Source organism: Papio anubis, chromosome 13 (genome assembly GCF_008728515.1).
Source record: "Papio anubis isolate 15944 chromosome 13, Panubis1.0, whole genome shotgun sequence".
NCBI classification, from domain to species: domain Eukaryota; kingdom Metazoa; phylum Chordata; class Mammalia; order Primates; family Cercopithecidae; genus Papio; species Papio anubis.
Window position 1 is genome coordinate 22,372,572 of NC_044988.1, and position 27,003 is coordinate 22,399,574.

Here is a 27,003-nt window from a genome sequence, read left to right on the forward strand (position 1 = left end):
TTAAAAAACCTCGTTGGACTGTTTTAGTTGGTTTTGAAGTTTAGAAATACATTTTTAAAAATTTGAATGAACAGCAAATTTATATCTTTGAATTTACTTTTTTTCTGTCTTTAATCCATAATTGGTTGCTCATCTACATGTATATGTACATTTTCAGATAATTAGGGAAGCTGTAATAGTGACTCTTTAAATATTAATTTTATGTGCAAATCTTCAATTAAACAGTATATTTTAGCATTTAAAGTGGATTTTCTTGGTAAAATATTTAGTTAACACCTGATTTTATACTCATATTTTGCAGATGTTCTGAAATTAATAAATACAAACTTTATCCTTGGATCCATCAGTTTAGCAATAACCGGAGATCAGCTGATCAGATTCGACCCATCTTTTTCCCTGATGTTGACCCCCATAGTCTTCCTCCTGGTTCTAACTTTTCTATGACAGCAGGAGATTTTCAAGAGATTTATTCAGAATGCAGTAAGTCAAAATCAAGCATTTAAAAAGTCTTGTCCTTTATTCTAAATTTAATGAGCCAATTTTATCCTAAGCCAAGGTTTAGATCATTTATTTTGACGGTAGAACATAAGGCATATGTCAGTGTCAATTTAGAATGTTTTTCAAGGTCATGTACAAGGCAGTGATAGGAAATAAGAAGTGTAAGATATCTACAGTCAAGAAATTTAGATATGGGCCCTATTGGGCCCATTAATACTAAGAGATACCATGTAAACAAAGTTTAAATGAGTAATGAATACCAAAAAAATGAAAGGTTATTAGTGTAAGAAGGAAGCTGTTCATAGTGAGGCTATGACTTGAAGGTTGAGAGAAATAGCATTTGAGGCAGACAGAAGTACAAAGATATGAATAAGGTGATTGGGGATGGCAGCACAGCTGTACTGTCAGGGAAAGGAAATATTTAATGGGAGATTTAATGGGATTTAATGGGAGCTATTGCTAGAAAAGTAAATTTGTTCCAGATCATGGAGGACTTTTATAGTCAGGCTGCGCAGTTGACTTCAACCTGGCAAACTGTTGAAGAAATCTGAGCTAGGCATGAGAGAAAGGGAGATGATAATTGGGAAAGAGGAGAGGGAGATTGGCAGTAAAAGGAAAACAAAATAGAATAGTGAGGGTTCAGCAAGATCATTGAGTCAATAGGTATTTGTTGAGCACCTACTAAGTACCAGGTATGTTCTAGGTGTCAAAAGAGAACAGTGAACAAAACAAAGTCCCTGTCCACAGAGAACGTCTATTCTAATAGAGAAAGTGAGGCAATAACAAATCTAATATTGTAAGGAAGAAAAAATAAGCAGGGAAGAGGGGTTACAGAGTGACTGGGGAGAGGCTGCTGCTTTATATAGAGTTGTCAGGAAAAGCCTTTTAGAAAGCCTTTTAGAGTAGAAACTAAAAAAGAAAAAAAGTGTGGCAGAGAACCTTGAAAGAGTACAGAGGCAAACCACTGAAATATTTGAAGGGAAAATGTTGCAGATGGGGAATGGCAAGGGAAGAGGATTAGGGAGTATAGAGAGTACTTGCTCTGCTCAAGGAGAAGCTAGGCTGTAGTAAGCAGTGGGTACAGTGGTGAGAGGTCAGCCTCAAGAAGATTTGTTGAGGCAAACTTGTTGGCAGGCAGGCCATAGCAAGGACTTGGAATTGTACTCAGAGAAACAGGATGCCATTGGAGGGCTTGAAGCAGGGGCAGCAACAACACAGATTGTTTTTATTTATTTATTTATTTATTTATTTTACAACATAGAAAGTTTTTGTTTATTTTTCTCTGAACTCTGAGATTGGGACAACCTGTACTCTGAAGGGAGAAAGGGAGAGATGGAAGATGTTAGGTGTTGTGGATAAGGAATGAAATACTGGAAAACATCACTGGGGCAAGGTTTGAGAGAATAGATGATGAAGGTAATCCTCCATGGGATCAAGTGACTTTATTGCACCAGCATTTGTATAGACACCATACCTCCTAGTGGCAAATGGTGTTCTCTGGTGGGTTCCCACCCACTGCTTCTGCCTGCCCCTGGCTCCCCTTTTTCCCTGGTAATTATTCGAAGTTGTGGTAGATGTTGAGGTATTTGAATGTCATTCATTTCTCAATTGGCAACTGGTGCCTGCAGTCTTCTGAAACCTGCCAGAATTGGTGGTTAACACTAGTTTAAATTTGAATGACTATTGTTTTGTTTTAAGTGATTTTAAATGAAGGCTAGAAGTTGAATAGAGGATAAACAAAGCTCTTACAAATATAATTTGGTAATAATATGTAGAGATTAGATTATAATATCAGTGTTATTGGGGATGATTTCCAAATTGATTACTTAATTAGATTATTGATATCAGTATTTCTCATAAGTGATTGTTTGGTTATTGTGACTATCGTGTTGATCAGAAGTTTAGCTTCTGTATCTCTGTCAAACATTAATACTCTGTAAAAGGTAACTGGAAAATTTAAATAATTAAAAGAAAAAAGCAAAATAACATAACAGATGCAGTAATTTGATTTTTCTTCATTAGATACCTGGGACTGTATTGCTACCTGTTTCTTCATAGACACAGCTCACAATGTAATTGATTATATTGACACAATATGGAAAATACTCAAGCCAGGTGGAATTTGGATAAATCTAGGTAAGTTTTTTAGTATTTACTAAAATTTTATATATTAATCTGAGTACTTACAGCTGTATTACATTTAACTTCACAATCTCAAATGTTCATGTACATCAGAATTATGTTGTAAATGTTTTAAATCCGCTATAGTTTCCTTTAGACTGCATCCTGGTGGTGATCCCTCCAAAGGCAGTGGAAGCTCAAAAGTTGTATATTCATACTGAGGTCAGTCTCACGGTCGTTGTAATTTCAGTGTATACTGATTGTTGATCTGATGGTAGGTAATCATTCCCTCACTATCTCCATCCCACATGCGGAGACAGTGGTCCGTTCTGGTAGGAAGAGAGCGTTCTGTTTTTCTTTCTATAATGAGGCATAGGGGAGAGATTTTACCTCTCCCGTGGACTCTTCCTCCCTAGTACATCCATATACTGGGAAGAGTGTAGGTGTGATAACTTCTGTGATTACCTTGAGTTAAAGAATAGAAACATAATTTTTTTTTAATGCAAAAATCTTTTTTTACTGCATTCTACTTACTACTCGATGCTAGAAATTAAATGATGAGTATAACATGGTCCCTATAGTCCAGAATCTAAAGGAAATTGCTGCTTTTCTCCTTTTTAAAACAAAGGGGGTATAATGATAATATCCAGGTAGATATACATGTGTTCTTTAATGAGATATATAATCTGTGTTCAGAAAGACATCCAGACTAGAACATAAAGGTTTTCAAGATAAGGATTATTATACTACATAAAAGGACATAATGTACATGGTTTTGAGTCCTTGGCCTTCCAGATGGGTCTAGTTTTGTGACTGATTTCTGTTACCTACTCTCTTTTTAATGATTTTAATTTACCAGAAATTTTGCCATTTGGGACTGAGCCCTGGAGGTCGTAATAAGTCTTTTGCAAACTTCTCTTAGGAATTCCTTAGGACCAGATGAAAGCAGCTGTACGGTGCAATCATAATAAAATAAATGTCCCAAACCTTAAGTCTTCTTTAAAAGTAGTTACCTTGGGAAATTTTTCCCAAAGAAAAATGGAAAGATATTACCTACTGGGTATTTGCTTACTGTGGGTTAGGTACTGTGTTGGTCCCTTATGGAGTCTCAAAGCAGCCCTGTATTGAAATGGCACTATGTTGTAGTTGAAGAAACTGAGTCTTGGTTTAAATAACTAGCAGAACAGTCCTATAGCTTACATGTGGCAAAGACAGGCTCGAAGCCCAGAGCCAATTTCTTGATTACCCTGGGTTAATTTGTAAGTTAGCATTAAGATGACCCTGTGTTTACATAATTAAATTTTTTGACCCCCATTACTGAGTTATGATAAGGTTTTATGTATTTCCAGAGCATGCGACTTTCATAGAAACAGCTTTTTTGTTTTAACATTTGTTTTATTGGTTTATGAATATTTTACTAAGTTATATGATACAATAATTGTAACTACCTGAAGCACATACAGTTGGCTCCTGATAAGTATACTGTTTGATAAGAGTAGATGTACTATAGTGTGACTTACGATCTGTCATGGGCATCAGAAGTAATGGAGCACGTTGGTTAACAGGAAGTCAGTTAGGAGAGCTAATTCCACTATGGAGTTTCAAAACAATTTTGAAAATTGTAATAATGGAGAAACACAGTCCTTAAAAATAGTTATTTGGAAGGTTAATAATTTACAAAGTATTAACTTACACATCTTTTGCATGTATAAGTTAAAGAATGTAAAAAGTCTCAGAATCAGTTTTCTTTTAAATGTTATGTTCTGGGGCATCTAATCTGTGTTTTTCATTTTTTATGCTATGTACTCAATTTTTGACTCCATATTCCTCCTACCTAATCTCATGGCTTTTCCTGCTCTTTTGATTCCCAGTCTGTATCTCTGGTCCAAACATCTCTCTTCTGCTCCAAGCCAGTATGTCCAACTTGGATGTACCACAGATACTTCAAAATCTTTGTCTCAAGATCAGCCTGGGCAACATGCCCCAAGACCCCATCTCAAAACAAAACAAAACAAAACAGAAAACGATTCCATGCCTCCCAATATCTTTTCTATTCTTCATCTACTCAGATTCCCCCAAACAAAAATACTGGGAGCCTTTTGTTACGCCTTTTATTAGGTCACTCAGGCTACCATAACAATTCCACAGATTGGGTGGCTTAAATAACAAGTTTATTTTCCCACAGTTCTGATGACTGGAATTCCAAGTGCTCACCAGGTTGGTGTCTAGTGAGGGCTCTTCCTTTGATTTGCAGGGGTTACCCTCTTGCTGTGTATTCACATAGCCTTTCTTTGGTTGTGCATAGAGGGAGAAGGAGTGAATGAGTGAGCTCTTTGGTGTCTCTTATAAGGACACTAATCCTATTGAATGAGGACCCCACCCTTACAACCTCATTTACCTTAATTACTTCCTTAGAAGTCCTACCTTCAAATACAGCCACACTAGGGATTAGGGCTTCAACATACGAATTTGGAGGCAGGGGGACACAAAACAGTCAATAGGACCCCTCTTTTTCCTCACTGTTTGTCTCTAGTCAGTCTAAAAGTTGTATCTCCTAAAGCTACTTAATCGCTCTTGAATATCCTTCTATTCCAGGGTTTCTCGATTGTGATATTGACATTTGGGCTGGCTCATTCTTCAGTGGGAGTGATGAGGGAAGTGGGGGTCTGGCTTGTATATTGTAGGATGGTTAACAGCCTTCCTGGCCTCTAAGACCCCAGTAGTACCTCCCAGTTTTGACAACCAAAATATCTTTAGATATTGAAAAATGTTGCCCTCTGGGGCTGGAGGGTGTTGGCAAAGGCATCCCCAGTTGAGAACCATTGCTCTAATTTCTCGGTTTCTTGCCTGGATTAGCATTAGGATTACTGTAGTCGTTTCCTTAAGGATGTCCCTGCCTTCAAGTTGTCTTCAGCCTTTGTCATTTCCCCACATAATCACCAGTTACCTTCCTAACATGCAAATCTGTTCCTATAAGACTCCCTGCATGAAACTCTAGCTTTCTGGAAAACCTGAACTCTTCAGGATTATGTACGATGCCCTTATGATATTTCTTCTGTCTCGTGTCTCAGCTTCTTCTTATTTTTTGTTTTTTTATCACCCCTTCTCTGACCTTAAGTGCCAGTCCTTTGACTTAGCTCTTTCTTTCTCTTCTGTTTTCCCTTGGCTAGTCCCTGTGTGTTCTTAAACACTTAGCTCAGGTGATCCTTTTGGGTTGGGTTAAGTATTCTGTATTTCTTACGTTCTAAGAGACTCTGCTGTAGCATATATTTCAGTTTGGTGTTAGCACTCATATGCTTTTGTTTTCACTGCTAGTCTCTAAGCTCCATAAGGGCAAAGATCTAATGCTTCCTAGTCACCTGGTACAAAGCCTGGCAAACAGTAGATATTAATGACTGTTACATCTATGTGTGAATGTATTGTTTCAAAATTTGAAAAAGGGAACATACTCAGATGTCCCGAAGACATGATGAAGTGCCATCTATATTGGTAAATTCATAACATTCTTATGGTTTTGGCTTTAATTGTATAGACCTGGAGGCTTAAGTTACTCTGTAAACTGAGAGATCAACCTCTTGGGGATGGTTTTACCCTAACCATGCTTATGTAGATTAGAACGTCAGTATATTCATATATAATGGGAAATGTAATGGCCAGCCATTCTGGAACAAATGACATTAGAGGTAAAATTATATATGAAAATGTTGCCCAAATTGCATGAAATCAGATTGGGGGGGGATCATTAATTTACAAAATGCTTTAATTAAGGAGGATGTGATGGACTCTTTAACACTATCCAGTTTAAGGAAAGCTAGTAAGCCTTTGAAGGGGACTGTTACGCATATGTCCTTTCGGTAAGGCTATGATTTAGGCAAAGAACAGAAGAATGCCTGTGAATTCCCTTTTTCAGTTTTTCATCCTGACCAGCACTCCTTAAACACATTTATTTATAATCTCTTCTAAAAAGAGAGTGTGTGTGTATGTATGCATTGATAAATTTGGGAGTCAGGTAGTGGAGGGCAGGCATTTAGCTACATCTGGAAGAATTTAATAAAATGAATCTGACTATATCTGAAAAATTAAAATGTAACTACATCTGGTAAAAGTACCAAAGGATATCTTCGTAAAGTGTATTGAAAGACAGGTCTTATCAGATTTTAGAGCATTATGAAGCTACAGAATTGTTTTTTTTTTTGAAACGGAATCTCACTCTGTCGCCCAGGCTGGAGTGCAGTGGTACCATCTCAGCTCACTGCAACCTCTGTCTCCTGAAATCAAGCGATTCTCATGCCTCAGCCTCTCAAGTAGCTGGGGTTACAGGTGTGCGCCACCACACCTGGCTATTTTTTGTATTCTAAGTGGAGATGGGGTTTCACCACGTTGGCCAGGCTGGTCTTGAACTCCCGACCTCAGGTGATCCACCCACCTCAGCCTCCCAAAGTGCTGTGATTACAAGTGTGAGCCACTGTGCCCAGCCTAGAATTTTTTACAACATGAGATTCCCTTTAAAAGGTAGATGACTTAACACATACAGCCTTTCCTCATTATAGGAGTAGTAAAATTATAAAAAGGTATAAAACACATGGACAAAGAATGGCAGGCATGTTATTGGGGGACAAAACAGTGTACTAATTTTTAGAAGTTGGGGTAGATAGGTAAGTTTTGCGAAGAAAAACATGTGAGAGCCACGTTACCTGAATAACTCTGGAAAATGAGGTGCTGTATGGAAAAACCTAAGTTGAAAATCTGTATATAGAGAACAGTTGACTCCTCTATAATCAAGATGCCTACCTTATATGCCCATTTCCACTCCATGCTCAGGTGGGAGACCAGAAGTTTAATTCCCTAGAAAAAGTAAATAGGAAAGGAACAAGATTTAGGAAAGCATGTCCTCGTGTAGAATGGAGGCAAAATGTAGGGCAGAAAAGAAGGGGATTAATGGAAAACTTTGGAAAATGCTCAAGCAGTGACCACCAGTCCAAGCTATCTCCAACCCCTACCCTGCTTATAAAACTTACCGAGGTTTGGCCGGGAGTGGTGGCTCACACCTGTAATCCCAGCACTTTGGGAGGCTGAGGCAGGCGGATCACGAGGTCAAGAGATTGAGACCATCCTGGCCAACATGGTGAAACCCAGTCTCTACTAAAAATACAAAAATTAGCTGAGTATGGTGGCGCATACCTGTAGTCCCAGCTACCTGGGAGGCTGAGGCAGGAGAATTTCTTGAACTCAGGAGGTGGAGGTTGCAGTGAGCTGAGATTGCACTCCACTGCACTCCAGACTGGCGACAGAGTGAAACTCCATCTGAAAAAAAAACAAAAACAAAAACTTAGGTTTAAATTCCAGATGTTTTGCACAGATGCATGTCATGTTTCTTGGAGTGGGCATGTCAATATTGCTATATGAGCTTATTTTAAAATTATAATTGTTTCTTGTATCTTTTTCTGTCTCTTAAAATCTTTATGCCTAACTTTTTAGATTTTTCAGACTTTTTGTGGCAATCTTTATGTTTTAGGTGTGTCTCTTACAAACAGCATACAGTACATTTTTATTATCCAGTCAAACAATCTTTATCTCTTAACCAGAACTTTTAGAGCCTTACAGGTTTGTAAATGGTTTAAATCCACTTGTCACAGATTTGGCAAGTGGTTTGGCCACCTTTAAGCTAGTTCTTGTTCTTTCATGAACCCTGTCACTGTTTGGTACCTCCTTTGTGAAACAACCAGATATTCCAGGCCCATCTTGTACTTTCTCTGACCAGCCATTGTTTCTAAGGATTCCTGGTTCCTTTTAATGGGGAATGGTTTGTAGAAGTGGAAAATCTAATTTCTGCCACTGGAGTGGTATTGTATCTAGGCCTTTTTGGCAAACAGCGTAGGAAATATATGTATATGTCTATCTGTAAAAATCATATGTATATATGTGTTTGTAAAAATCATCAAAGGCGGGCCTTAAGAAAAACTAAACACACACACACATACATACATCCACACAAACAGACAAAATCGTAAGTTCATACTGATAACCTTAGTTCCAATTCAACACTCAGTATAAAATATGCTAAGGTGGCAGGTAGCTTTCAACACTTAGAATATATCACACCCAGTCACCTCTAGCTTCTATCTTTGCTGTTGAGAATTCAGCTTTTTAAAATGTTGCTCCTGTGAAGGTATTCTGTTTTTTTAAGATTTTTTACTTTGTAGTTTTTAGCAGGTATAATATTACATCTAGGTGTGGAGTTTTCTTTTTAATACTGTGCACAGTTTATTAGGCTTCTTCAGTCTGTGAATTGACCTTATCAGTTGTGAAAAATTCTCAGCTTTGCGGGGGGAGTCCCCTCTTACCAGTCGTACATTTAGCCTTAAAATATGTAACAATAGCCATTATTTCTTCACATACTGCCTCATTCTTTTTTCTGTTTCTTCTGGAAATGCAATCAAATATATTTTAGAACTTCTCATGGTAGCGTTCGTATATCTTAACCACTTCTCTTGCTATCTTTCTCACCATGCTGCACTGTGGATAGTTTCTTCTGACCAATAGTCTTTTATTTGAAAATACTGAGCATATTATTTCTGATAATTCTAACATCTCAAGGCTTTGCGGGTCATTTTCTGCTTTCTCTTGCTTTTCTTGGTTCTTGTTCATGATTCCTTGTTTCTCTGTGCTGTTGACTTTGAGTGGTTTATTGGTGATTGAGAAATCACACTTTGGATTTCTTAAGGCCTGGGTTGAAGTGTTTTTCCCCAAAGGAATTTGCATTTGCTTCTGCCAGGAGATGAGAGCATTGTCAGACCAGAACTGTTTTAAACTAAATTAGAACTTGAGGTTTATTGGACCACCCATGTTATATTAAATTAGGCTACAAATCTACCCTAGGATTAAACCATGATATACAACCACCTTGTCCCTTTAGTAAGCACTAGATCAACTTTCATGCAGTCTCATGGGGTTAAAGGATAGAAGTAAGTTTATTATTTCTTACTCTCACCTTAAAGATAGCCCAATAGGAAAAAAAAAAAAAAAGGAAAAAAATCAAATGAGGGCACAAGAATTAATAGGGGGAAAAAGATAAAGAGAGCCCCTACTGTTCCTGTCATAATGTCAAGTGATCTTTCAGACTCTCTACCTGGAGCAGGCCCAGGACTTTGTCTTATGTCCCCTTGGTCCAAAGAGTTTTATCAAATTGCAGATCAGTTTCTTCTTGGTAGTGATATATTCTCAGGGTAAAAATGGCATCTAGGTGTACCTCTAGGTTCCTGGTAATTTCTTACTAACTTCCCAACCTAACTTAAGTTTTTAAAATAAGTTTAATGCACCAACTTTCATTGTTTGCAACAGGAATGTCGGTCTGAATAACCTAACCTACTTGCCTTTACAGGAAGCAAAAGTTCCTTTATATATTTTTATTTCTTTAACAGTTGTATTAATTCGTTTCCACACTGCTGTAAAGATACTACCCGAGACTGGGTAATTTACAAATAAAAGAGATTTCATTGACTGACAAGTCCATATTGCTGGGGAGGTCTCAGGAAACTTACAATCATGGCAGAAGGGGAAGCAGGCACCTTCTTCACAAGGTGGCAGGGGAGAGAGGGTAAGGGAGGATCTGCCACTTTTAAAGCATCAGATCTTGCGAGAACTCAGTATCATGAGAACAGCTTGGGGGGAACTGCCCCCATGATCCAGTCCCCTCCCACCAAGTCCCTCCTTCCACGTGGGATTACAATTGGAGATGAGATTTGGGTGGAGGCACAAAGCCAAACCATATCAACAGTAAACTATATTTAAAAAAAAATTCTTTAGAGGGGGAAAACAGAGAAAACTACCCAGCAATGAAATAGGCTGTACAACATAAATATGCAAGTTATTTAAAAAAAAAAAAAAAAAAAAAAGAAAAACTGGACGACATAGCTCATGCCTGTAATCCTGACAGTTCCTGAGGTCAAGCCAGGCAGACCAATTGAGGCCAGGATTTCTAGACCAGGCTGGGCAACACAGCAAGACCCCTCATCTCTAAAAAAATGTTTAAAAATTAGCCAGGTGTAGTGGCATGTGCCTGTAGTCCCAGCTACTTGGGAGCTGAGGTGGGAGGATCACTTGAGCCCAGAAATTCAAGGCTGTAGTGAACTATGCCTATGCCATTGCACTTCAACCTGGGTGACACAGCAAGACTCCAACACTCAGTAAAAAAAAAATGAAAAAAAGAATAAATGTAAACAGCCTATATACAGAAAAAAATGTTCATTCTCACTGTTAGTCAAATAAATCAATATAAATGTGCTACCATTTTTCACCTATCATATTCACTAAGTTTTAAAATTTGCTTACTTAAAGCTTAGGTAAGTACAGTGAGATGGGATATGCTCTTGTTCTGCTACTGGGGATATAAAATGATACGACTTTCTTCTGGAAAAACAGTAACATCTTATAAAATAATGTATGGGGAAACCTTAAATATTCGTACATTTAGTCAGGGGTTGGCAAACTACAGCCCATAGATCAAATGTGGCCTGCAGCCTATTTTTGTATGACCCTACCACTACAAGTATCTCTTACATTCTTAAAGGGTAATGGGGAAGAACACAAATAAGAATATATGCTGGAGACTGTAAGTGGAACACAAAGCCTCCATTATTTGCCATCTGTCCTGTTACATAATTGTTATCTTTTGAAAGTAGCACTAACATATACATTATATTCATGGTCATTTTTTCTAGTCAGTTACGTAGGATAGAGAAACGAGAGAGAAAGAAAAACTTTTTTATCCTAACTGTGATCCACAGAATGGTAAGCCTCTTGGTAGCAGAAACTTTGTCTTGTTATTAAATACTTTTATCTTCCATGATTAGCACATTGTATGAGGAGTAGGAGTAGAGAGCTGGTTGCAGGATTTTTAATTAACCCAATGAAAAGTAAAGAGAAGATTGTCTAGATTAGCCTGAGGTATATATAACTGTGTGTTACGGTTCCTGGATGAGGCTGATATATTGGGCAAAATGATAGATGGAAAGATTTGAAAATCATGCTTTAAATCATATGTTCGTTTCTTGAATGTATGGAATGGAATGAGCAAATAGTAAAGGGAGGATGTCCTAGAAATAGTATAATACCTGTCATTTACTTAGTGCCTTGTTTATGACAGGTGTAATACATATCATCTCACCTTAAAGTCATATTACAGGGCACACACGGTGGCTCACGCCTGTAATTGCAACACTTTGGGAGGCCAAGGCTGGTGGATCACTTGAAGTCAGGAGTTCAAGCAGCCCAGCCAACATGGTGAAACCCTGTCTCTACTAAAAATATAAAAATCAGCCTGGCGTGATGACAGGTCCCTGTAATTCCAGCTATTCAGGAGGCGGAGGCAGGAAAATCGCTTGAACCTGGGAGGTGGAGGTTGCAGTAAGCCCAGATCGTGCCACTGTACCCCACCCAGCCTGGGCAACAGAGTGAGGTTCTATCTAAAAATAAATAAATAAATAAAATAAAAATAAAAAGTATATTATAGATGAAGCAGAGTTAGTGAATTGCCCGCAGGCACACAATTACTAGATGTTAGAGGTGTGATATGAACAGTGCACTTTAAAAAAAAAAAGCCAGCTCTAGTGTTACTTCCTTCTTTGAAGAAACCTTCTCTATAACTTCTGTCCACCTTTTACTACCTGGGTTAACTTGAGGCTCCTTCTTTGTTTTCATATGATACACAGTTGGTAACTGCAGTTTGGCATTTACTTATGGAATTATAATTGCAGAATACATTTGGAATTTGAGGACTTAGCATTATCTGATTCATCTCCTTCAGTAACTTGAAAGTTAAAGGTGAAGGCCTATGGTGTGAATCACAGTGCAAGGCAGGTAGACCAGAGGGACTCACTCCTCATGAGTGTAGGCCCATCTCTTGAGGGTGTCAGATACTAGGCCAAATTTTCAAATGCCCAGACTTTTTATGTTTATCTTACCCAGTACCTAACTTATTCAACTTGGAATTCAGTGTAACACAGCTATGAGTGTGTGTTTATATTCAAGTAATTCATAGTATCTTTAAACCATAGGTCCTCTGCTGTACCACTTTGAAAATCTGGCAAATGAACTTTCCATAGAATTGAGCTATGAGGATATAAAAAACGTTGTTCTGCAGTATGGATTCAAGGTAGAGGTAAGAATGGAATAAAATATTGCCGAAGTTTAACTCCCAAAGCACCTTGACAGAAGTGTTGATATCATGGCTGTTAGTGACTATTTGAATTCTGTTTTCTTAGCTATAAAGGGAAGATAACACAGGTTGAGTACCCCTTACTCAAAATGCTTGGGACCAGAAATGTGTTGGATTTTGGATTTTTTTCCAATTTTGCAATATATGCATATACATAATGACATATCTTGGGAGGGGACTGAAGTCTAAATATGAAATTCATTTATGTTTTATATATGCCTTATAAGCATAGCCCAAAGGTAATTTTATACAATATTTTAAAATTTTGACCACCTGCACATGAAGTCAGATGTGGAATTTGTCACTTGTGGCATTATGTAGGTGCTCAAAACATTTTGGATTTTGGAGCATTTCAGATTTTCAGATTAGGGATGCTTGACCTGTGTTACTTAGCTTCCAGAATTATAAGGATTTGGGATAACGTGTACATAAAGGGAAAACTATACTTTCTGGTGAAATAGCCTTTCAGTAAATGGTAGCTGATCATTATAATACTGTTCTTACAGACTCTCACTTACAGATAGAAAGTAGAGTAGGCTCTGGGGAAAACAAAAAGGGGCGGGAGGGCAAGTATAAGGGATATTCACAGTATGTCCTTGTCCTTGTGTACTGCTTCATCTTTTTTTAATTATGTGCATTACTATAAAGTTTTGTGATATTTTGGCTATTGTGTTTCAGTTCATTTATTTAGAAGCCTTCCATTTTAGAAACAATAGATTTGTTTTTAAGAATGATGAGAAGCAATATATTATAGTAGTTCAAAGTTCAAGACTGCCAGAGTTTGAATCTTAGTTCCGTCACTTATTAGTGTGACTGTTCTTTGTAAAGTGAGACTACTAATATTAATAGTACCTCTCTTATGGGGGTAGTTGTATGTAATAAATGAATATGCTTAAAATAGTGCCTGCCACTGATACATATGTGCTCAGAATTTGTTAGTGGTGTGGTCATCATGACTGTCATAGTCAGTATTATGATTATTGTTTGCATTGCAGGTGGAAAAAGAATCTGTATTGTCAACATATACTGTGAATGATCTCTCTATGATGAAATACTACTATGAATGTGTCTTGTTTGTGGTCCGTAAGCCACAATAATGGTCTCAAGTGATACCACCTGGAAAAAAGTTTAGTAAGAACAAATGCTGAAATAAACGACTCAAAATCAACTATCAGTGATGACAGGACACAACCTCAAATCAGTGGTGCCTTCTTATTCCTAACAAAATTTAGAAATAGTGTCTATTTTCTTAATATGTCTATTGCTTTTTCAGAAATATACTATGCCATGCAGATTTGTACTACACAAGTAAAAATGGAGGAAATGTCTTGAAGTATACTTTTTCCTTGAAGCCCAGATTGTGTTTCAGTAGGAAAAAAACCTAATCTCCAGTGTCTTCATGATGCTATCCATTGCAAGTCTGCCGTATTAATGACTAATAGTATTGAAGTCCATAATAATCTTCCTTTTTTTGTTGTTTTGTATGCATTGCACATGTAACTTTTAGAAGAGTCTAAGGATCCTCAGTCATATTCAACATCTGGAGTTGGGACTTTGTTCACTTTCAATCTAAGAAAACTACGCGTAAAATGTGTCTTTTTTTTTTTTTCTTCAGAGACAGGATCCTGCTCTGTCTCCCAGGCTGGAGTGCAGTGGCATGATCATAGCTCACTGTAACCTCAAACTCCTGGACTCAAGCGATCTTCCTGCCTTAGCCTCCCGAGTAGCTAGGACTATAGGCATGTACCACCGCGCCTGGCCTGTGTCTATTCTTCTATCATTCAGATTAATTTAATTTTGTATTTTCTAGCTCAGATGAACTTAAAGAAGCATCAAACATTTCTTTTTTATGAAATGTTACATTTAATAGCATCACAGGCCGGTAAAATATATTCAAGTAACTGAGAAATTATCAAAGTCTTTTGGCCACAATAAACTGAACACTTTATGAAAGCATACTCATCATGGATCTCAACATTCAAAGTGAGAAATAAAAAGCCTTTATTAAAAGTAGTGCTAGGAAACAGAGAAAATAAGAATAAAATTTACCCATTTGAAATATATGATTTTCAGACTCTAAATGAATACAGAGTTTGACAGTGTGATGTTTACAATAATGTCTTTTCTTTAGATTATCTGGATTATGAAAGCACTTTTTTCATTAAAACAATTATATACTAGGAAAAACTGTCATAATAGTATTAATGTGGGGAATTTTGATTATGAAATTCAGGGATAAATTACTGCCCATTGTCTGTGTCTTCAATATTGTAAGCAGCAGCCATCATGTAATTTCAGATTAATGCCAATTTTGTTCCCTGATAGATGGAGCTTAAACAGTATATGCTGCTTTAAATTTCTACCTCTAGCAGATCTTTATTGGAGGAGTTTTCCTTTGTATTTTTTAATGTATGTTATTCTGTTTCCAGTAGCTTGGAAAGTAGAGATGACTAATGTTTTAGCCTTTTCTTGGAGAAAAGGAAGAACTCTTCTTGAATATTTTCACAGATGATTGTGATTGCTTTAAATGACCTCTGTGGCAATTTAAATTAGATGGATTTAATCTCAGTAATGTGCTGGTCGCATAAAAGTCATGTTTTAATAGGAAAACTTACTTGTAAATGTTTAGACCTTTGTTGTCACTTAGGCTAGGGAGTCACTACCCTATTTGGCATCTTACTAGTTGGGGGGACCTTTTCCGTGTACAGTGATGGGACTTTCGTGACCTTTACTCTCACTATGCAATAGAGGGTTTCATGCAGTTGATTTGACATGTCAAAATTGGGAAAACTGTTACTTTTTTTTTTTAAAGATATCTCTTTTTTGTGTCCCTCAGTACTTAGCAGATGTTCATTTGGTGGAAATTCTTATTACTTACATGAATGAGTTTGAATTTAGTGGCAAGGAAGAAAAAAACTCAAACTATTGTTTTTAAAGAAGAAAACTTGCAAAGTACATAAGTATTTTTTAAAAATCAATTGAACAGAAAGGAATGCATGCTGTTTTTGAATGACTTAGACATGCTTTTTATTCACTGACTAGTATTCACTTTTTTACAACTTGTATCAAAACAAATGATCTTTGTTTTTGTCACAGGCAAAAACAGGTTGACACTGGTGGGTTGGCTTTATTAATTTTTTTTCTATTAGGTTTTCTTTAATAATGTTACATTTCTAAATTATAGCATATGTTTTAGTTAATTCTGAAATCAGTTACTTCATTTGTTAATTTATCCCTTGTATCATGAATATTGTTTTTTAAATGTTCTATACAAATTTGCATCACTTTTTTTCTTACAGCTTTTGCAGTTAATATATTCTAAACTTGAAAATGTGGTATCAATCAGTAATGGAAGTATCACTGGAGGATTTATTTAACTTTGTATTTCTTAATTTTAGTCCTAGCTACTAAAGTATGTAAGCCTTAAAGTTTAAAATGTTTTTCTTAAATTAGCTGTATACACATACATTTTCATTTACTTTGTGAAATGCGAGGAGATAGTCCATTGTGCTTTTGTTTTTTTCTTTAATTTCCATATTCTGAAGCAGTGCAGATATAGGGTATGCTAATCAAGTGAGCAAGGTGGAATATGTACAATATAAGGAGAAGCTGTATAAATCACAGTATAAAATTATGAAGTTTGGTAACTGTAAAATGTACTGTATTTATATGTAACTCTCATTCTAAAAGTTGCCACAAAAGCTGAATTGGAAGCTTCATGTCTGCATGAAATTTCCTATATTTTTAATGTGTATGATGAAATTAATTTTTCTTGAATATTAAAGTCTGCCAATTGCTACGAAACGATAGTTGCTTGGTTGTTTTCATCTAAGTTAGTGTAACCATAGATGCGGGGATTTTAATGAGTTGAGCATGTATACTTTTGAACTCTTGGATTAGCCTGTTTTTATATGCTTCTAGGAAGTCAGTCATATGAATACTTGGTCTTATAATATACCAGGCCTTATACTAATTATTTTCACTTTGTTTCATTCAGGTTCACCGTAGTAAAGTTAGAATCCACTGAGGAAAAGGAATAATCTTGATTTTCAGTTTTGTTAAATAATAGAAAAAGAATTCTATAAAAGGAACTAGTAGAAGAAAGTTACAGGACCAGCCATTAGTGGGATGAGCACTTAGATCTTCTGGGTTCATTTTCCTGAATGATTGTGATCTCAGGCAAGCCACTCTTGGCTTGTTTCCTCATCTGTAAGAAAGGATTGATACCATCTATTTCAGATAGTTTATTAGGTCATATGAGCTTTTACATATATTTTTGTGTGTATGAAAGCACATGATAGACAGTTACCATAAATGTAATTTCAGTCTGTGTTGACTGCTATCTAGTGATGGGAAAAATGAGGATTGTTAACAGGACATTTTAATTATCTTATGGTGACCCTTTGAAAAAGGTTTCCGTGGAATCCTGGGGAAAACAGTAAAAAATGGTAGGTACAGATACAGATTCCAAAAGTTTGTTGGGAATTATAATGAAATATATAGTAGGTAATGGGAGAGGGTATAATTAAAATTTAATGGCATGTTACTCCCACTTTTATTAACCTGCTAGCACATCCCTCTTATATATGTTTGATTCTTTCTCTTTGATACCTATTTAGATGTGGGATCTTTCAGTCAGTGTATATGTGCATTTTCAGTTAAAAGTTGCCTTTCAGAAGGGACTGCACCAATTTACATGCCAGGAACAGTGTTTAAAAGTAACTTACATCCATTCCCTGGCCAGTACTGGGTATTGCTGAGCTTTTCATTTTTGTCAGTACAGACATACCTCATTTCATTCTACTTTGCTTTATTGCACCTTGCAGATACTTTTTTTTTTTTTTTTTTTTACAAATTGAAAGTTGGTGGCAACCCTGCATCAAACAAGTCTATATTGGTATCATTTTCCAACAGCATGTGTTCATGTCATGTCTCTGTGTCAGCATTCTTTAGCAATCAAGTATTTTAAAATTAAGTATGTACATTGTTCTTTTAGACAAAATGCTATTGCACATTTAATATGCTACAGTATATTGTAAACATACTTTTATATGCACTGGGAAACCCCAAAATTTGTGTGACTGTCTTTATCATGATGGTCTGGAACTGAGTCTGTAGTATCTCCAAGGTATGTCTGTATAAGAAGTGTTATCTAATTTGAATATTCATTTACTTAATTGTTGGGAAAGTTAAGCAATTTCTCTGAGTTTGATGGCCAAAGAAAAGTGTTTTTAATCTGCCAGTCTATATGATTTAATGTGGCAGACCTGACAGGTCATTGGCAACAGCTGCAAACCTAATTAAAACATAGTGAGGTTCATCAGGGAGAGTACTGGCCAGAGCCATCAGGACTGTCTTGAGTTCTAGTAATTGAGAGGAGCAGCCACATCTGCTTTTGGTTTTACATAGCTGGCACTGAAGCTGAACAGCAGGAGCAGCTCATTGGACTCCATTATGTTTCATTGTAGCCAAACAATTCGTGAAGTAGGCCCAGAAATTTAGGGGAAACTAAGTCAAGGGCCCCACTGAACCAATGGGATTGCTTTGTGCAGTGGAGTTGGCCGTACAGTTTACCTCCAAAAGGATAGCTGCCGTTTTTTCATGTAGGAACAAAAAGCTGCCACGGTCAGGCCAGCTATGCTATTTCTCTGACTAGCGAGGCTTGTTAGATTCTTTTCACCTTGTTAGTCATTAAGTCCAACCACCACGAAATGGGGATGTCAAGCCAAAGAGTCACAAGAGCTACGTTAAATCACATTAAGTTTCAACAAAAGCTTAGCAGGTTAATAGCTGCCTTCTACTGTTTTTTTTTTTTTTTTTGAGACGGAGTCTAGCTCTGTCGCCCGGGCTGGAGTGCAGTGGCCGGATCTCAGCTCACTGCAAGCTCCGCCTCCCGGGTTCCCGCCATTCTCCTGCCTCAGCCTCCCGAGTAGCTGGGACTACAGGCGCCCGCCACCTCGCCCGGCTAATTTTTTTTTTTTTATTTTTTAGTAGAGACGGGGTTTCACCGTGTTAGCCAGGATGGTCTCGATCTCCTGACCTCGTGATCCGCCCGTCTCGGCCTCCCAAAGTGCTGGGATTACAGGCTTGAGCCACCGCGCCCGGCCTGCCTTCTATTGTTAACATATAAAGATGTATGTGGTGGCTGGGTCAGGCAGCTGTTGCGATTGTTGGTATTGAGCTGTTGCCTCTCTGAGTACTCAGGCAGCCATTAAGTCTTTGAAACTTCTCCTGGAGGCCTATATTACTTATACTGGACCATCCGGGGAGGGGGGTCAGTCTGTGTAGTATTCCTTGAGAGTGAGATGGAATAAGATATAGACCAAGAAGTGCAGGCATAAAATCCATGAATTCTATTATACATATATTGAATCTGTCCAAAGAGCCCTGGTGACATTATTTTTGAGGGGTCCAGCTCCTCGTCAAAAACTTGGGGGCTGGGATAGGACAGAAGGGAGTTGGCGCTTCCTCTAGTTTAACCTCTTGCTATTTCAGTAAGTGATTAAAGCTTTGACTGTTCAAACTGCCAGCTCAACTCTCCCTGGCCCCTAACAATTTCAGGTTTCCTTCCCCACTCCAAGCCTTGTCCAAACCCTATCAGTTGAATTAAGGGGACTTTTTTCCTGTAGGAACACAGACCAAGAAGTTTAACATGCATCAGGTGCTACAGCACAGATGCCAAAAGATCAGGTTCTCCTCCAGCTGGGAGTTCCAGGTGGCAGAGGAAGCTAGTCTACAATGACAGAAGGAGCAATGGTGGTGGGGAATAGAGTTCATCTGCTCATAATTGTTATATCCACGCAATTGTCGTTAGTATACTTGAGTGTTTATGCTTACAAAAAAATAGTGTTGCCTATTTCATTGTGTGAAGTGGCCTACAAAGTGTTCTCTTGTGTTTTTATGTTTCCCAGTGGTGGTGGGGAAGAAATTTGATTGTCAGCGTTTTTTTCCATTGACCACTGTCTCCAGGTTCAGTGCCTGAACACTGCTGCTACTTCTTCCCCCATCTATCTCCAGCATCCAATGAGTGTCCAGCTTCTAAGACCCCTTACTTTGGTGCTGATCATAATCTCAAAATACATAATCCTGAATGTCAAAATCCTGAAATAACAAAATCTTTAAGGTCTAAAGTCCCTAACATCTAAAATTTCAATAGATTAAAATCTTTGAAATTCTGTGAGACAAATTCTGGGGAAGGGATTAATGTGTTTTCAGTTGTATGCAGTGTACTTGCATCATGACAGGCAGAACTATTACCTTGTTACTGTCTTTACTAGGAAATTACGGTTTAAGGAGATTCGTATGGGTGCCAAGTTGACAAGAAGTAGACTTGGGGACATAATTTTAGGTGGCAGCTTGCCTGGATTAAGGAATACTAGAAACCTAGTAAGACATTATTTTCAGTGTATCTGTGAGAGTCTTTCTAGGGGAGACGTGTATGTGAGTCTCAGTGGACTAAGTGGGAAAGATCTGTCCTCATGTTGGCAGGGGCCATCCACTCAGCCAGGGGCCTATAGAGAACCAAGAAGGCAAATTAGTCCCTCTCAGAGCTGGGACAAATTTTCTGCTGCTGCCTCGGACATCAGAAATTTGACACCACAAAGTACATTATCACAGCATTAACTGTGTGTAAGCATTGTGCATGTATGTAAAAATGTAGAAACTTCCTCAATAAAGGAAGCGATGTACTCTTTGTATGTCTGCATTTGTCAAAGATAAAATTTCTGAGAATCTTGGCTCTTTGGGCTACTGTGTATGTGGTGGTGACCCATTGAAGGGTTTTTTGGGGGTGTGTGTGTGTGTGTGTGTGTGTTTTGTTTTGTTTTTAAGACAGAGTCTTGTTCTGTCGCTCAGGCTGGAGTGCAGTGGCACCATCTCAGCTCACTGCAACTTCTGCCTCCTGGGTTCAAGCAATTCTCCTGCCTCAGCCTCTCAAGTAGCTGGGACTACAGGCACCCACCACCACACCTGGCTAATTTTGTATTTTTGTAGAGACAGGGTTTCACCATGTTGGCCAGGCTGGTCTTGAACTCCTGACTTCAGGTGATCCGCCCATGTTGGCCTCCCAAAGTGCTGGTATTGCAGACGTGAGCCACCATGCCCAGCCAAGTTTTGTTTTTTGTTTTTTTGTTGTTGTTTTCTTTTGAGATGGAGTCTTGCTCTGTTGCCCAGCTGGAGTGCGGTTTTCATGATCTCGGCTCACTGTAATCTCCACCTACTGGATTCAAGCAATTCTCCTGCCTCAGCCTCCTGAGTAGCTGGGATCATAGGTGCCTACCACCATGCCCGGCTAATTTTTGTATTTTTGGTAGAGATGGGGTTTCACCATGTTGGTCAGGCTGGTCTCAAACTCCTGACCTGAAGTGATCTGCCCGCCTCGGCCTCCCAAAGTGCTGGGATTATAGGGTAAGCCACTGTGCCCGGCCCCCCATTGAAGTTTTTGATTGATCTCATCAGAAGACTTATGTTGTCTATCACAGTATTTCAGATGACTGCAGTTATAAAGCTGGGTGTATGCTTTTATATATTTAGCTTTTTCACCCATTTCTTTGTGAATACAGTTCATCTGCTCATAATTGTTATATCCACGCAGTTGTCATTAGTATGCCTGAGTGTTTATGCTTGCAAAAAATGTTATTTCCTATTTCATTGTGTGAAGTGGCCTACAAAGTGTTCTCTTGTGTTATGTTTCTCAAATAAATCCCCTTTTAAAAATGTAAATAAATGTTTTTGAGATAATTTTTAAGATTTTTTTCCCTACGTTATATTTTCAAGATTTTGAGATTTTGGGATTGCAATTTTCTGGATTTTTAGACTTCAGGGATTTTGATCTTTCAGTATTTCAATATTTGAGATTATGGCATTCAGAATTGTTTTTCAGGATTATGGTCCAAACTTCTTTTCTGTCCATGCTCACGCCACTGTGTTCTGCCCTGCAGTCTTCCAGCTTTGACCGCTCCAGCACCCAGAGCCCTGTCCTCATTATAAGCCAGGTTGGACTGTTGACAGAACCAGGTGTTTGACTTTATACTATTAGGCAAGGCATTTCCTTCACTCACTTTTAAGTGGCCACCCATGCTCAATTCAAACAAATTAACTTCTGTTTTCAGGTCACTCAAAGCTCTATATTAAATAGCGAAGCCTTCATTCCTGACAACGTTAATTTACCTTTGAGGACTCTCCACCTCAGCAGTCACAGCCATACCGCCTTTTAGCTGGTACCATGGGACTTGCTGCTCTGTTGTCATAACATTTCTTCTTTCTGCCTCGAAGAGAGTGAGCAACAATGAAGTTATTATTTGGGTAACTTATTTCAGTCCTGCTTCTAGCAGCTCAACATATAAACAGGAAGAAGTAGGGTCTCCTGCCAACTGGGCAATAGTATTCATTACTGGATCTTGGGAGTCTTATTTTCTTGAACTGGCCTGCAGATCCTTGTCCTTCCCAATCCAGAAATCCATGTCTGTCAGCATCCTTTCTTTCTCAACAAAATTGCTAAGTCTGCTATTTGAGTTTACCCTATTTACAATCTAATGTGTTAGTCTGTTACAGTTTCCTAGATGCTGGTAAAGACATGAAAAATTACACAAATAATACAGAGAGTTCTATTCTCATCCAGCTTCCCCCAAAGATAGCATTTTAAGTAACCATATTATTAAAACCTTGAAGTTGACATTGGTACAATACTAGTACTAAACTGTTGATAGACCTTGTTTAGAGTTTACCAGTACTTGCATGCACTGTTTTTTTTTCCCTTATTTTTTCACTTTTAACCTACCTTAATATTTAAAATGGGTTTCTCATTAATAGCACATACCTTGGTCTTGCTTTTTAAATTTTAATTAATGCATAGTATTTGTACATATTTATATAGGGCACATGTGATATTGTTACATGCATAGAATGTGATGATCAATTTAGGGTATTTGGGGTATCCATCACCTTGAATATTAATTCCTATATATTAGGAACATTCCAAGTCCTCTCTTCTAGTTATTTTGAAATATATAATACATTGTTGTTAACTATAGTCACCCAACTTTGTATCAAACATTAGAACTTTAACTGTATGTTTGTACCCATTAACCAACCTCTCTTCATAGCCACTCCCACCCATATGCCCTTCCCATCCTCTGATAGCTATCATTCTACTCACTACCTCCATGAGGTCACCTTTCTTAGCTCCCACATATGAGTGAGAACATGCAGTATTTGTCTCTCTCTGCCTGGCTTATTTAATGTCCTCCAGATCCATCCATGTTGCCGTAAATGACATGATTTCATTCTTTTTTATGACTGAATAGTATTCCATTGTGTACGTAGACCACATTTCCTTTGTTCATCTGTTGATGGTCACTTAGGTTGATTCCTTATCTTTGCTGTCAGTAGAGCTGTCAGAAACATGGGAGTGCATGTATCCTTCTGGTATACTGATTTCCTTTGGATAAATGCCCAGTAGAAGAATTGCTAGGTGGTATGGTAGTTCTATTTTTAGTTTTTTTCTCTATTGTTTTCCATAGTGGCTGAACTAATTTACATTTTCACCAACAGTTTGAGTTCCCTTTTCTGTACATCCTCACCAGCATCTGTAATTTTTTGCTTTTTAACAATACTTATGCTAATGTAAAGTGAGACTGCATTATGATTTATTATTATTATTGCATCAGTCAACCTTTAATGTTCAAAAAAGGCATGGATGCAGAGCATAGGAGATGTGGCAGGGTCTCAGGCCTTGGTCCAGAAATGAGGGAGAGATGAACACAAACCAGACACTTTCAACTGGCCACACAGTCTGGGAGGGCAGGGAGAAACACAGATTTGGACATTCATAAAAAAAAAAAAACGTAAAATCAAGCACTCCATTTTGTGCCCATTGAAGAGTTTGATATAGGAAACTCAGTCACCACCCTGGAGACTGGAGGGGAGATCCCCCCTCCCCTGCCAACATCAAAAAGCAAGCTTGGCACACACAAAGTGCTTAGGGAGGGGCATTCTGTCTCCCCACCAGCCCCAAGAAGGGACTTGAAAATAAAAGAATAAGCTGGATCCCCTACCCCTACATTGTCAACCCTACACACGAGAGTTTTGAAGGCCAGCCAACTAATGACGGGCTGCTCTAAGAGAACACCAGAGGAATGAGAAAATGGAGGGCTAAGCAGGGAGCAGACAGGAGAAAAATGTAATGGAAAAAAAAAAAATTCAAGCTAATCCTACCCCCAACATCCTCCTATCATGATCTCAGGCAGGAAGAACAAAAGAAGGTAATCCACAAAGACACAGCCCTTACTTAGAATTTCTGACAGCAAGACAAGTCTGCTCCCCACTCCCACACACCACACACAGACACATTTCAGGGCGCCCTAAAGAATGCATCCCCACCCCACCCTCTGCCCCAAGCCATAGAATCACAGTTCAGTGGAATATTCTGCTGGTGGTAGATCCATCCCTCCACCTTCCTTCCTATCCTTTTCTCCTTGACAGTCCCAGCACAGTCCCCCTGCAGCCTCCTGGCCCTCCCAGCATCCCCCTGGGCCAGGAAGAGGCAGCTGCACAGTTTTAGTTCCACCTCCAGAGACCTATTTCTTTTCCTCAGCCCTCCTAGTCTTTTGGCCTCGTAGTCTGTTGAGGGCTTTTTCTTTTGTATAGGGAAAAAAAGAGAAAAGGGAGAGGTAGGAGAGATTTTCCTAGTGCAATACAACCAAAAAATATTTTTAAAGTTTTGAAAAACAAATATAAAGCAGCCTTCTTCCCCAGGCAACTGAACAGAAAGGTTTGGTTGTGTTGACTGCCACATACACATGAAAACGAATATACAGTCCATGCAGTAGCACAGCCATTGGAGAAGACATCCTGATGTCCTGATTTGCCCCAGTGCAAAACAGTCCTAGCAACGCCCCCTGCTTGCCATCCCTGCCACCGCCACTGACATCTTCACTGTGGCCACCTAGCCTGACTTGAAGAGGATTGCAACTTGACTCAAGTAAAAATAGATGAGGTGCTTTGTCTTGTAAGTGTGACGTAGCTGCCAAATTTCGGCCCACGATACAATGCCAGGTAGGGCTATATTTCTTGTCAAATTCCTTCTTGATATAGGCTGCAATGTCCTTCTCTATGCTGTACTTCTCCATGGCCTGCGTGGCGCAGTCAATGACATCCTGTTGCATATCCTCAGACGTGTCTGCGGTCTTGATCACTGCCTTCCAGTCAGACATCGTGACACTTCACGGAGGCGAGTCCGCACGGGCCCGTGGGGAGCAGCGATGGCCCAAGGCAGAGCGCAGTCAGCGGCGGTGACTCCTGGGCTCCTCCTGCAGCCACTGCCACTAAGGTCTCCCGCTCCCGCAGCCCCGGGCCAGTCGCTACCCGCCACGGTCCGCCCTTGGAGTTGCCCGCGCGGCCTGCCAGCCTGCCCGGTCCGCGCTGGCGCCGCACAGTTCCGCTCTGCTCTGCCGCTCTCTTTTTATTTTGTTTTTAGATGGAGTCTGGCTCTGTCACACAGGCCGGAGTGCAGTGGCGCGATCTCAGCTCACTGCAACTTCCGCCTCCCGGGTTCAAGCGATTCCCCTGCCTCAGCCTTCCAAGTAACTGGGACTACCGGTGCACGCCACCACGCCTGACTTATATATGATATATAGTATATGTTTATATGATATATAAGCATATGTTTATATATATTAATATATAATGCTATATGATATATAATCTGTATTACATATAATCTAGATTATATATATTATATAATCTATATATAACTATAATTATATATGTAATATAGTTATATATAGATTATATTATATATTTTATAATTATAACTATATATGATATAGATTATATTATAATATGGCTTATATATAATATAGATAACTATATTATATATAGTTCTATATAATATAGATTATATTATATAGCTTATATAATATAGCTTATATAAATATATTACATATTATATAAAATATATAGTTTATATATATATGTATATATTTTTTTGAGACAAGAGTCTCACTCGGTCACCCAGGCTGGAGTGCAGTGGTGCGACCTCAGCCCACTGCAGCCTCCGCCTCCCTGGTTCAAGCGATTCTCCTGCCTGCCTCAGCCTACTAAGTAGCTGGGATTACAGGCACTGCGCCACCACGCCCAGCTAATTATTTGTGTATTTTTAGTAGAGACGGGGTTTCACCATGTTGGTCAGGCTGGTCTCAAACTCCTGACCTCGTGACCTGCCCGCCTCAGCCTCCCAAAGTGCTGGGATTACAGGCGTGAGCCACTGCGCCCCGCCTTGTATTTTTAATAGAGACAGGGTTTCGCCATGTTGGCCAGGCTGGTCTTGAACTCCTGGCCTCAGGTGATCCACCCACCTCAGCCTCCCAAAGTTCTTGGATTACAGGCGTGAGCCACCGCACCCAGCGCCTCATTATGATTATGATTTTTCTCTGATGAAGAGTGATGTTGAACATTTCCTGTTGACCATTTGTATGTCTTCTTTTAAGAAATGTGTATTCATAGCCATTTACAGAACTCTCCACCCCAAATAAACAGAATATACATTCTTCTTAGCACATCACACTTATTCTAAAATTGACCATATAATTGGAAGTAAAGCACTCCTCAGCAAATGTAAAAGAACATAAATCACAACAAACTGTCTCTCAGACCACACTGCAATCAAAGTAGAACTCAGGATTAAGAAACTCATTCAAAACCACACAACTACATGGAAACTGAACAACTTACTCCTGAATGACTACTGGGTAAATAACAAAATGAAGGCAGAAATAAAGATGTTCTTTGAAACCAATGAGAACAAAGACACAATGTACCAGAATCTCTGGGACACATTTAAAGCAGTGTGTAGAGGGAAATTTATAGCACTAAATGCCCACAAGAGAAAGCAGGAAAGATCTAAAATCGACACCCTAACATCACAATTAAAAGAACTAGAGAAGCAAGAGCAAACAAATTCAAAAGCTAGCAGAAGGCAAGAAACTAAGAGCAGAATTGAAAGAGATAGAGACACAAAAAATCTTTCAAAAAAAAAATAATGAATCTAGGGGCTGGTTTTTTGAAAAGATCAACAAAAATGACAGACCGCTAACAAGACTAATAAAGAAGAAAAGAGAGAAGAATCAGATAGATGCAATAAAAAAATGATAAACAGGATATCACCACCG

At 38.6% G+C, this 27,003-nt stretch overlaps 1 protein-coding gene and 2 pseudogenes across 5 annotated transcripts in view; 1 reads left to right on the plus strand and 2 right to left on the minus strand.

Moving 5' to 3' along the window:
• The window catches only part of CARNMT1 (carnosine N-methyltransferase 1), a 45,357-nt gene extending 28,718 nt beyond the window's left edge, over positions 1-16,639 (plus strand). For all 5 annotated transcript variants that reach the window (XM_003911820.4, XM_021927553.2, XM_017949935.3 and 2 more), the window contains 4 exons: positions 302-480; positions 2,521-2,634; positions 12,675-12,778; positions 13,831-16,639. In XM_003911820.4, coding sequence (XP_003911869.1) covers positions 302-480; positions 2,521-2,634; positions 12,675-12,778; positions 13,831-13,932 — 499 coding nt within the window. In that variant the 3' untranslated portion in view covers positions 13,933-16,639. The remainder of the gene's footprint in view (positions 1-301; positions 481-2,520; positions 2,635-12,674; positions 12,779-13,830) is intronic.
• LOC103878418 lies at positions 396-25,363 on the minus strand (annotated as a pseudogene).
• The window catches only part of LOC103878420, a 46,250-nt pseudogene continuing 41,273 nt past the window's right edge, over positions 22,027-27,003 (minus strand).